The sequence below is a fragment of the Alexandromys fortis genome, unplaced genomic scaffold (genome assembly GCF_014885135.2).
Source record: "Alexandromys fortis isolate MF-2015 unplaced genomic scaffold, M_Fortis_MF-2015_v1.1 scaffold_21, whole genome shotgun sequence".
NCBI lineage: Eukaryota > Metazoa > Chordata > Mammalia > Rodentia > Cricetidae > Alexandromys > Alexandromys fortis.
Window position 1 is genome coordinate 2,591,526 of NW_026067905.1, and position 13,544 is coordinate 2,605,069.

The window sequence follows — 13,544 nt, forward strand, 5'->3', positions numbered from 1 at the left end:
AATATTAAGTCTGGGTTTGGAGCTCAATGATACAACTATAAAACTCAATGGAAAGCCTTACAAGTATACCAAGATAGAACTCTGGGACAAATCCTAAATTTTGCATATGTATAACTATATAATGCTCCATCTTTTGTATCCATTCTTCAGAGAACTGTGGGATTATTTATAGTATAAGCAGAAATACTTGATTGCATATTATTCTGAATCTCAATGCTTGAAGTTGGGTATTTTTGTTTGACACTATTTTATTAAGTAAGGAATACAGCTTTTGTTAAAAAGTAAGGTGATAATAATGACTAAGAATTCATTATCAATAGGGAAGGAGATGTTGCCATGGGAATTCAACACCCAGAAAGAACCTGGAGAACTCTAAGACAGTCAGTGCACACCTTAATAAATAGCACTGTGTGTTAATCACTTGTAATTGGATATGAGAAGGATGCACAAATAACTACATCAAGAATGATACCACAGAATCACTTTTATAATACACATCATCTTCACATTTAAGCATACATACTGATTATCTATGACACAATTTTAATAATTTTGAATATGTATGCAAATATATAAAACCAAGAGGCACTTCCAGTAATTCTGGCAAAAAGGGAGTATCAATATAGTATCTAAACTAAAAAAAAACAATAAAATAAATATAATTTATCTAATTTTTTTTCTGTACAGATCCTACTTTTTACAAAACTTTTATCAGCCATTAACTATGTCACTTAACAAATACTTGTGGTGGAATGACACTAAGTATTGCTACATACATTAAGTGCAAGATATAGGAGGCAAGATCAAATTGATTTCAACTGTAAAACAATCACTTAAGTTCCAAATTTTGTATGTTTCTAAAAATGGATAAACTTGGCAAATATACTAATTAATGAACTTATTCAGGCTGAGTGTGGTAAGGAAAACATTATCAAAAATCATCATTTACAAATGATATCCCCACCACTATCACTTTAGTTATTTGAAAATAATGGGCGTTTCAGAAAGACAAAACTAAATTCATCCTACAAACATTATTACACAGGGTCGAATATTTAGAATCTGCTATAAAGAACCACTCAATGCCTTTTTTCTTTTTCTGTTCACAGAGCAGCAATCGATCAATCACTCAATCAGGAACTAGAACGCATTTTCCACAAGGACAAAAACTGCAAACTGACCATTTCTATCCAAATCAAACCCACTGGACCCAGAGAGTCCCTGTCATCGTTACAGAAGGGTAACGAGAATCTTTTTTCCCCCACGTTTTTGCATTGAGAGCTCATGATCTGTGTAAAAGCACCAGTTTTCATGGTGTGATTAGGAGGATAAAAACCTCCAGGAAGGAGTCCAGGGGAGTCTTATATTCAAATATATTCCCAACGCTTGTTAGCTAACAGATCAGCCTTACTTGTGCAAAAAACTCCCCGCAAAACAAAAAACATGCTCTATGTCCTACTGTGCGAATATGTGCAGTCAACTGACACTCATAAATGCCAAAACCCAAGCATATATGTTAAACAAAATCTCATGCAAATATTTAACAGAGTACTCAAAATTAGTGACTGGTGAATAAATATATATCAAATGTTATTGAACCCCTCCATTAAAATGTAATATATAGATATGTCAGGGCTCTTTTTTAAGGGCAGCAACAGTATAATTCCAGAATATGTTTATAAATAGCTAAAATGAATTGTTGAATGTAATGGAGATTTTCTAAGTTAGAAAAATAACCAATTAGAAAATTTAAAAGAAAGTGACAGAACCCTTATTCACGAGCTATATATATATATATATATATATATATATATATATATATATATATATATATATACACACACACACAAAGAGAACAATTTAAACAGTTATTATTAATTACACATTAACATCTGAATATTTTGTTATGTAAAGGGAATGCAATTACCAGGAGCAAAGTTCCTTCTCTGCAACAGAAGCTCTGATTACCAGTGTTTCACACACAGCGATGAGTAGAAATGCTTGCTATCTGTAATGAAGCCTGAGAGGAATCATGAATGCATGAGGTCATTTCCCTCCAGAGCAAGTAACTAAATTGGCTTGAAAGCAGGTTGGACAAGAGTCTGGCTGTGTAGTGAGGGTTTCATGTGGTCCTCAATTCTGCTGGTAACTACTTCTTTGTACCCCAGGTTACATTATGGAAATGGGGTGGAGGTGACTTGGACCATGACATTAAAAACATTTCTTCCTTTGTTCCAAAGAAGAGCATTTCTGATTACACACTCTTTGCTAATATTGGTCCAGAGAAGTAACATTGATGAGAAATTACTCTCTGTGTGGTGTCCTTTGAGCAGACTGTTTTTTTTTCCCCCTGTTGTTTAGACGAGTGAATTTGCTGCAATAGTTTGCTTCATTGTAAGGAGTACATCTGATAAAAATGAAAAACTTAAAGTAGCAAAGTTTTTCAGATGCTCTTCTGTTACCGTTCTAAATAAGAACTTCATATATTACCCAGTGGAGCAGTAACACAGGGTCAGCCCTTCATCTGCGAAAGCCGAGATTAATGTTTAATTTTCTTAGTGCTGAAGAATTTGAGTTTTTACTATATTAAAATTGAGAAAATAAAATTTATCTATGGTCATAGATCATTTATCATTTTTAATGTATAGTGATAAGCTACTGGATCATATATTTTGTGCACTGGAATAATGCAGAGAAAATTAGATTGTAACTTGGGCACTTAAATTTTTGGGTATTTTTCCACAAATTTATTTTTGTAGATGGATGTTTTACTTACATGTATGTCTGTGCACCATTTATAGGCAGTTCCCAAGGATGCCAGAAGAGGGTGTCAGATCCCCTGTAACTGGAGTTACAGACTGTGTGAGCTGCCATGGGGACACTTAATGTACTTTATTAATTTATGTACTTATTGATCCTTTTGCAAAACATTTTCCCTTGAGAGCATTAGGAAAATGTTAAATGCTGCAAGGTTTCTCTTGCATGATATTAGTCTTGGTTATATCAAACTGTGAGCATTTTGGTATCAGGAGGCAGTCATTTATGGCTTGAATTTTAATCTAATTTTAAAAAATTATAATGTGATTGTTCAAGAAAATAAGCCAAAGTAAGTACTCTGTCAGTATTGACACACAAAGATTTAACATTAGTTTTTGCTAGTTTTAATGATTAAGAGCCACTTCTTAATACAGAGCAAGGAGTCTAGGGTGAACATGGCCATACTGAACATTTATCTATAAGAGGAGGCTGTCTTTCCCCTGTGTGATGCCACTTTGGGGGGTATACACCTAAGATGCCAACACATGATACTAAGAAAAGTGGAGCCTTCAGTCCAACTCAAAAGTAGATAGTCTATATACTGGTAGTCTTTTTGACATTAAAAAACCTCAAGGATCAACGTTACCCTTTGAAGCAGCAGATTGAGTCCCACCTACTTCATTTTTGCATCTGCAGACATGTTTAAAGTATTCACACAGAGAAGGTCAAATATCTTAGTTACTGAATCTAACCAGTTGTTAGGGTAACTTACTAGAGTAACTATCAAGATTAACTCTTAGGTGAGGAAAAAAGTATTATGTAATGTAAAAGTAACACCATTTCAGGACATGCAGTGTATATAAAGTAGGAACATGGATTACTGATATCCATGCTGAATAATGTATATTAGTGTGTTCTTATTCTATAATCATGGCTCCCTCGTGTGAGATCATGCAGTATTTCATTGCTCAGGGGGTATGGTAATGGCAGAAAATGACCTCCATTTCAAAGCACATGATTATCGAGGCTTTCAGTTATCTGGGGCCAAACTATTGACATGCAAATTTTTGTTGTTGCCCATTCTGCACACACACTAGGACCTGAAAGTCAAAAAGAATTTTGACTTAGTCTGTGTAAGGTCACAGACCTCTGTGGCTGTAGTTGTCAGCCAGTTGAAAAGGCAGCTTAATTGCTAATGGCACAAAAATCAAGAGAGGTATCTAATGGGGATCAGGATTAGGAAGGAGGGAAGGCTAACAAGCCCTTCCTTATGGTTTTCCCTGTGCTTCTAATGGCTACCCTAAGAGAGGACAGTGGAGGCCCCTGCTTCATGGAAGCACCAAGAGCAGGTCCCAAAGCAGAATAGACAGGACTTCTGGATTATTCATTTCCCCTTGTTCAGGAGTTGTTCACCACACAAATACTTCACTTTTATGAAGAAGTCACTTCAAGTTTTAGGCTTTATTTACAATGATAATTTTCATATTTTTATTATTTAGAAAATAATTTATACTTTTCCATCATTTAAACAAATAATAGGCCTGAGTCTCGTGCCTTTTGCACAGCTTTTACCTTCAAGAAAGTTCTCTGGGAAAGAAAGGCAGAGGGCATGGGGAAACTGCAAATATAGACATCTACTAAACAGTCGGCAAGGTATTCAGTTCTTCTGGGTTACTGGGGTTACTATGGCTAATGTTTGCTCTGGACTCAATCCCAAGCAGGCAGAACAGGGCACGATGGGGGTAGAAAGTGGATGCTTTCTCCAACAGGAGACAATTCCCTCAATGCCAGGTAATGACAACTAGAGAACATTCAGGACTGAGTTCATCTCCTACTGAGAACAAAACCAGGTCTTACATAAATGAGAACAATTTTTTCCTTCAGTTATTTTACTAAGGAAATAGTATTCGAAAGGTCAGCTGGCATCGATCACCATAAAGACATTCCATTAGTATGCTGAAAATAACATAGATAACATGCAGAATATGCGTATGCTTTTACTCCACAGAGAGCAACTGGTTCCATTTTCTCCTACCACCGGTGCGTTATACCTGTCTATGAAACTAGCCTTTCCCTAAGTGAGTAGAAACCCTTTCGCTGGGAGACCTGAGTTTATCAATTGGCACCTGTATAGGCTCATATAAAACTGTAGTAAATTGCATCAAACACATTGGCACCACAGGAAGTTAACTCTGTTGGAGGTGAACACAGTAATATTGCTGTCACCAAGAAGGTGGACAGCATTATTCATGAAAAACACTTTGGATGTTGTTTCATAGCCTTTGAGATTTATCAGGGTGGATCTCTAGGTCATAGGCTTGGTGGGGCTCCACCCTCTTCAGTTTGTTGCCTTTTGGTTTGAGAAGAATGACACTTGTTTGTTTGCTAAGGAAAAACTTAAATCTGCTTGGAGGAATTGAGTACAATTCTGGAACAAATAGATTCAAATTGCTTTGGTCAAGATCCTGTTATTTCATGTACCTTAAAACAAGCCAAATTAGGCAGTTTTCTGAGACTCCCCTCCCCCCATATAACCAGCAGGGCTCCTACTCTGATTCTGTGGCTTTATTCAAACTGCCAATAAAAACACTCCCAATCGTCCTGCTGATCCACTTGCTCCATACATAGCTTGTTTGACTATTTATGTGTGTGATACAGATATTTGGAGATGGGAACGAGCACGGGCAGATGTGAAGGGCATGCAGCGAAGAGCTTTGTCTATCATTTCTGTTACAGCAGAAGGGTACCTTTACCAAAGGAGGGTTCTTGTTTCAGAATAGATTTATAAACAGAGACGCACGGACACCATGAAGAAAGAAGAAATGATTCAGGGCTTGCTAAATGCTGAAGACCTGCTGTTAACTCAGAAATATAATGAAACATATTCTAATTGTGTGGATGAAGCCTAAATCTTTTCAATCCTCCTTGCATTAATATATTAAATAGAAAATATGCATTGAAATATTTGATTTCATCTTTGTCTCTCTTGAAAAAAAATGCTATGAATTACCATAAGATTATAATTTTGAAGGGAAGGGTACACTACCCATATATGGGAGACAAAGAGGTTTTTAATGTAAACAATCAAGAATGTGAAAGGGCAGAAATCAACACACAAGCTTTGAGGGTAGGTTGACTAGAATCCTGTGAACACAGAACTGAACCAGGAGCTACAAACAATATAGTCCAGAGAGAAATGTTAACAAGTTGGTTAAGAAAGGCTTTCATCAGGGAGGGAAAGACATCAAATTAAGTCAGTCAGCAAAAGCTGTTGTCTTTGCAATGCCATAATTTTAACAGCAAAACAACTGTATCAGATCATGGAACTAGAGCAGGGATAGCAGGTGGCCCTCAGACTCCACAGTGAACCATCACTTGACTTGGCTTGGAGACAGCTACAATGTATAAAATGGTGATTAAAATATAACTACAAAATGTTTCCCTTTTCCCCCTCTTTTTCTTAAAAAAAAGTTTACTATCTACAGAAACAAAAAAAAACTTTATATTTACATCACGGTAACTAGTCATGACATATGTAATAATATCTAATAAAATATTGAAAGTGAGTATCAACTTTTTAAATAGAGGTTTGGCTCACAGCATAAACAAGTGTAGAAAACAAAACAACCCAAACAGCTTACAATGGTCTGGCCACAAACAATAATCAACAACCTATAATCTTCCTCTCCAAAAGGAGCATGACCATGGACCAGACTGCAAGGCCATGCTGTGGCATCACACGGTGTATGGAAGACCACAACAAGGGATGTCAGAGCAAACAACGTGCAACAGTTGCCAAGGGTCAGCTTTCCTGAGGCCAACTACAATGCCCTAAGTTGACATTTCACCTTCATCTCTTGTAAATCCCATGGAGAGTTTGTTGACTGCCTTTTTTTTTTTTTTTTTTTTTTACCACAACACGTCTTGCAGCAAATTGAGAAGACACAGGGTATCATCACTAACGGTAACTTCCCGAGCCTTTCCCAGCACCCTTTTAAAATGACTCCAGCTCCTCTTGGGTGCCCACCAGTAAAGAACGGTATTTCCTCCCATGGTGATTTGATCATAGGTGAGTGACATGTGTACTCACACACACACCCTTATACATTCATTAGGCAAGTAGACCAGAAAGTCTCAGTCTTTGGAGTGTGATGCTGATGGTAGGGTGCCTCCGTGTGGCAAGTAGTAGTAGTACCTATCATGTGGCCCACACAAGTCCTCCCTCCCAAAAGAACCTTCGCTAAATGGAGGAAGGCCGCCAATCAAAGACACTCCAGAAAGGACTTCCTTCTATATGTTCACATGTACTTCATCACCTGCTACAGCTAGTCTATGAACAACTAAAACCACAAACATCTCCCTTTACATACACACACAGAGACACACACATAGACACACACACGTATACAAACGCATCTCTCTCTCTCTCTCTCTCTCTCTCTCTCTCACACACACACACACACACACACCCTTACACACACAGTTGGCAGGATGCATTAGAATCCCAACAATGTTCTAGAACGTTTGTCCCCTCAGTAGGGAGAACAAAAGCTGGTCAGTCTTGAGCCTACGTTTGTTTTCTTGCTAAGCTGCACATTTCCTCTTGGGTTTTCATCCTTTAAGATGTCTATGTCACAGTGACCTCTATATATCTTAATATGACTGTTGCTACCTTGTGGAGTCAGGCATTCTGGCTATCAGTGTGCATGTGTTACACGTGACTATAAGTCTTACATGAGCCTATGTGGGAATCTATACACACACATATATTTCTCTTTGATAAAACGATCCTTAGTCACTGGTGTCTCAGAGTGAAAGCTAGCCTTCAGCGTCATCCCTTACTGTAAAAGGAAACACACAAAATGTGAAGAATTCCCCAAATGCTGTAGCCATTTGCCCACCTTCTGGTATTCTACAGTGTTGTGTCTAAGTGCTGTGCTGGCTTGGAAAGTGTCCGGGACAAGTAATTCTGTACGCAAGCATGGCTCGCTCTACCCATGGTCACAGGTCTGGCTGTGGAGCCGGGCTCTCCTCAATTCTTGGCTTCCCTTTCTCTTCCTCTTCCTCCTTGATAGCCTGGATCTGCTCTGAGGGATGCTGCAAAGGGGCTGAGTCCAGGGATTTGTTCTCTAGGCCTGCTAAGCCCTGTTCCTCTTCAATCACTTTCTTCCACATCATGTGGTTCTGCAGGAGGTGCTGAGTTATTTGGCAGTAGATTTTCCTCCTTTTGCAAGTTTTCTTTCCTGCAAAACATCAGAAATAAAGCATCAGATTGAACTATGTGCAAGCTACATATATGAAGGTTATTGCTTTTCATCTTATAGTCCGGAGATAAATACGAAAGAGACATCTTTCTTTCCGTTTATCTATCCACCTACCTCACCTACTTTACATGTGCTAACAATGCAGTTTTCTAGAACAGGAAAGAGAAGAAACATGACAATAAACTATTACTGAGATAAATGTAAATAATATTTCATATTTAATATTGCCCACATCAGGTTCTGCTTGTATATTTGGGGATGTATGTGTGTATGAGTAGTTCAAGTGCACCTGTGTGCATGGATATGCAGTTATGAAGGTCAGAAGTTGACATCACAACTTTCAGAGTACAGAATGATAACCGACGCATCATGGAAGCCCAAAACACAAGCCTTTCTCTATCACTCTCCACCTAGGTCTATGAGAGAGCATCTCTCCCTGAACCTGGAGCCTGCCAATGGTCACGGGATATGCCAGCTGTGTGAGATCTCTTGAGATCCATCTACAAACATCTTTGTGGATGGGCTAGGAAGTCTTTAACTGGTTTTATTATAAGGAGTAGTGGAAATTTCTTGCACCACAGAGCAGTGAGATCTAATTGTAAGAAATGTGTGGGAAAAATCAGTTAAATTATTTTGAGGTATTTTTGAACCACATAAAAATATTAAATCAAATAAATGCTGGGAGATAGAAAGATAGGTGCAGAATTATGAAAAATAATTTGAATTCTTTTTTTACTCTAGTATTTATCTGCTCATGAGGTGAAGTCATTGGTCAATCTGATATGGGCCAATTGGTAAGAGCTTTTCTGTCTTTTGTGTACTTTGAACAAAGATTGATTTGGCTCAGTTTTCTTTCATGGAACTTGTGCTCTGTGTAAGTACACTTAGGAGAAAGAACCTGAGTAAGGAGGCGGTTTTGGGACAGAGATACACTTGTGAAAGAGACAGCTTTATTATATGTGATAGTGTTAATTGTCATCCTGAGAAATTTGAACCTGGGAGATGGGCCCTTGGGCATATCTGCAGGGGTGGGGTGGTGTTGGGAAGCTGCACCTATTATGGGTTGTGTCATTCCATAGGTAGTGACCTTGGAATACCTCTGAGAAGAGAAAGTGAGCTGAGCACAAGCACGCACATAAGCACTGATTCATTGGCCTCTGAGTCTTCACTGTGGATGCTATGTGACCAGCACTCTACAGATTGGCATTGTGACATTCCCACAATGAAGAACTATCACCTGGAATTGAGAGGAAAAAATAAACTACTTCTCCTGAGTTGTTTTTGTCAGAGTATTTGATTTTAACCAAGACACTGTTGGTCTTAGCTTGACTACAATTTAGACAGGGAACCCTCCCCTTCTCCCATCTGAAGACCCTGCCTCAGAGTGGTTATTTGGGAACTGGTGGGCAGGAGAGAAACCTTCAGTTATAATCACATCTGGCTTTTTTTTTTCTATATTGGTCATGGGATCAGCCTTGTGCAGAAAGCTTTTATATGCTAGGCCATCACAGTCCTAATTTGGATTTTTAATTTACTTATTTAAGATCGGTGGCTGAACTTTGTTTCTTATAGCTGCCAAAGCATGGACTCTGACCCCCATGACTCTATTAAGACACTTCTTTTAAAAAAATGCCACTGAAATTTGATGACTGACATTCCTAACTTGTAAGGACCTAGAATCACAAAGGGGGGGCATCTGGGCATGTCAGTGTGTGAGTTTCCAGAATAGGTTGAGGTGGAAAGACCCTCCTAAAAGTGAGGGGTACCATTCTGTGGTTTGCATAAAAAGGAGAAATATATCAGAGATTAACATTCCTTGAACTCTACTCTCCTACTGCAGATGTCATGGGACCCACCTCTTCCAAGTCTTCTTGTTAGAAACCAGCCTGCCTCCAGTGACTCAGCACTAGAAGTCATGTTATCACCAGCCATTGTATCTTTTAAAAAGGGTCCCTGCCACCTCTCTTAGCCCTCTCTTGGTCTCTCAAGTTCTTTATCCCTCTTTATATATCTCTGAATCTCTGTCTCTCTCTTTCTCTTGTCCCCACTCCAAGATGCCCTTTCACCTGCCCCCCAAATCTCTTGTATGAGATGATATGATATGTCCTTTAGTATATGTGTTGCCTTTATTGGTTGATGAATAAACTGTTTGGGCCAATTACTTAACAGAGTAAATCCAGGCTGGAAGTGACGGGGGAAAAGAATAGGTGGAGTCAGAGAGACACCATGTACCTGCCAAAGGAAATACCACTGGTTAATAAAGAAGCTGTTTTGGACCTGTGATAGGGTAGAGCAGAACTAGGTGGGGAAAACTAGCCTGAATGCTGGGAGAAAGAAGGTGGAGTCAGGAGAAGCCATGTAGCCGCACTGGAGACAGATGCCAGAATTTTACCTGCTAAACCACAGCCACATGATGTTACATAGATTACTGGAAATGGGTTAAATTAAGAGTTAACCAATAAGAAGCTAGAGCTAATGGACCAACCAGTGATTTAATTAATACAGTTTCTGGTTATTTTAGGAGTCTGGGAGGCCAGGAAATGAACAAGTGTCCAACCAGCCTCCTACTGTGAAGCCTTAGCTAATAAGCCAAATAATTAATATCGTTTCTGTGTGATTATTTGGGTCAGAGCAGCCACAAAATGAATAAGCAGCATCCATCTACAAATGGTGTGCCAACATGGGGCACATAAAAATTGAGAGAGTTTGGGAAAGAATTCTAGACACAAAAGAACAGAGTTAAGCATGGCTTCTTGGTAGCGGCATATTTTCAGATAATCTCTGTTTGCTGGTGACAAGCAGAAGCACGGCTCCTTTAAGAGGTTTACTGACTCAGCTTTGGTGGCAAAAACTTTGCAGTTTCTTGGGATTTCTGTCTGGCTCTTTTGGGAGGTGTTGCACTTAAATGGGATTTGTGAGCAGCGTGTTACTAGTTGCTTAATGGTGACATAGACCTACTGTGTCCCTGAAGTTAGAGTGGTAAGCATGGCTTGCATAGGCTGTGAACATACCTCTGCCATGATGGACTGGCAGAACAAAGAGGAAGGGCTGCAGAGTTGGTCCTAACTATGTCCACTTAGGATTTTTTTTTTTTTTTTAAAAAAAAGCACTCCTGGTCAGAAAAAGATTACAGATATACAATAAAGACAGATTCAGATAAAAAAATCTGAATGGGTCATGGTGTTGCATAAATGTATGTAGGCTTGGGGGAGAGAAGAAAAAGAATATAGAAGAAATAGATTTAAGAAATAAAACAAAGTCTTTAAAGAGATAGTAAAAGTAATACAAAAGAGTACAGATAATTACAGATTAAAAGAGTAAAGAAAAATAAGTCATGTAAAAATGAAATATACATAGGGAGTTTATGTATATTATTATGTTTTCTTGATTTTTTTGACTGCAGAAAGACATTTGCTTCTGGTGACTGTTAAATTAAACCAACATAAAGGTTGTCTTCAAAATTTGGGTCTAAGGATATGTTACTTTGGAAAAGAGGTTCTACTTTTGTTTCCACAGAGGATGAGATTCTGTGGATTCCTTCCAGACTAATGTGGTTTGATAGGACAAGATGCCCTGAAAGGTCACCATGAACCCTAAAAATACTTTGCCCAATAAACAGCAAGAAGCAGTTTGGAGAAAACAACATCCAAATTCCCAAAATGATTATTCATAAATGTTTGTTTTCATTTAAGGGGTGATATTATATAAAGATGAATACTATGCATTGGTATGGATCTTGGTCTATTTATACAAATTTAAGGTCAATTTTGTTACACTATGTATATTTCTGGTCTTTTTTTAAGGTATTGTGTATATGCAGCTCATTTAAAAATGTAATATATATGAAATACAGATTGATAGACAGTAATCTATAATGTACACATGTTAGTTAGGTTTTCTAGATGTACAGAGATATATTTCAAATGGATGGGTATTCTTCAAATCTTTCAAAGACCTACAGAACATGTCATTTGAAAGGTTTTAAGAACTTTTTTTTTTCTTGACAGTGAGACATATTTGCTTCTGGTAGTACCAATTACTTCAAGAAGAGCATGATGTCATCGAAGAATTGATTGCCCTGCTTTACCTAGACAAAGAAGGCTAGCAACATCCACCGCCACCCCAAATTCCTTCTACACAAGAAAGTCTGTTGGTTCTTCTGGGTCTGGTGGCCAAAGTCTAATGCTGCCCTGGGACGTATGCCTGCAATGACCATGTAGAAATTTATGGGGCTTGTCTAGATAGCTAGTATGTTTTTGTCATTCTTAATAGATTGGAAAGCTGCTTGATCTATACTTCCTACTTACTCAGGTAAAATTTATCCTTCTCAGATCTCTGATGGCGTTGATGACTAGGTTAGTGAAAGAGCTTTGTCATCTTAACAGCAGCAACCAAGGTTTTGTCTGCATTCTCAGTTCTCTTCACATGTAAGACTCAGGCTGTAGGCCTCACTTTCCTACAGTTCTAGACACAATTTACCTTGCTGTCATATTCTAAAAGAAGATAAACTCACAAAACCAATTTTCAATGCAACTTTCTACTATTCCTTTATTTAAAGGAATGTGCTTTAAATGACTGATCTTAGTAACCAATCATTTGTGTTTCAGTGAAGGAGTGGATAGGATGAATGGTGTAAAAGGATATAAAAGCTTAAGTTATGAGGAGCTGAGTAAGTGTTTTAGGGTCTAAGAAGGTGTTTTAAGGTGAGTAAAAATTTATAAAGGTCTGAAGATATGAAACCTTAAGTTGTGGTAAGAAAGTGATTTGGAGTATATAAATGCAAGTTCTAAAGATCTGTAGACATGAAAGCTTGAGTTTTGATAAGAAAGTGATTTAAGGTATAAAACAACAAAAAATGTTTCAGATTTCTTTTCCTCTCTATTCTATTCTTAGAGTAAGACTTCAAAAGTTCAGAATTTTGAAGATCTACAGAGTTATGGTAATCTATTAATCCAGCTGTGATAAGTATTGACTATTGTTATCAGTGTCACAAGCTCAAGATTCTAACTTTCCTGTTGTTTTCTAGTATAGACTTAAAAGTGCTTCTCATTCTTCTACAGACATCTGTCTAACCTATATACATTTAGTCTCCTGGATACAAGAGAGAGTATTCATGCTTTTAACCCTAAATTGTTTTCCAACTTCCTACTATTAATCAAAGGCATGAGTCTACCACATTTTTCTACAAGGTGAATTTCAGTACAGATTACAAACAGTGGTAACACTAACTAAACAGTGGTAACACTAAAACTCATATCTTTTTGTAAACTTACAAAATTCTTGTAATATTTGGGGAATTGTCTCGGATCCACCTCTCATAAGTCAAAATTACTCCAGATAAGTACTATCATCAACAGCCTGTTTTCCCAAAGGCCTATTCCACCTATTTCAGAAGGTGGGATATTTCTCCCTTTCTTTGGTCTTAGGACTCCCCTCCCCCAAGTACCAGGACCATAAACCTAAAATGTACATCTAATAAAAACATTTCCCCCTGAACTCCTTAACTTTATCTTCTGCCCCATA

At 37.9% G+C, this 13,544-nt stretch overlaps 1 protein-coding gene across 1 annotated transcript in view; it reads right to left on the reverse strand.

Annotated features, from left to right (window-relative positions):
* Positions 1–466: 466 nt before the first annotated feature.
* Positions 467–13,544, reverse strand: part of Pde3a (phosphodiesterase 3A) — a 277,621-nt gene continuing 264,543 nt past the window's right edge. Inside the window, exon 16 of the mRNA XM_050135189.1 lies at positions 467–8,000. Within this exon, the coding sequence (XP_049991146.1) occupies positions 7,759–8,000 (242 nt within the window). The 3' untranslated portion in view covers positions 467–7,758. The remainder of the gene's footprint in view (positions 8,001–13,544) is intronic.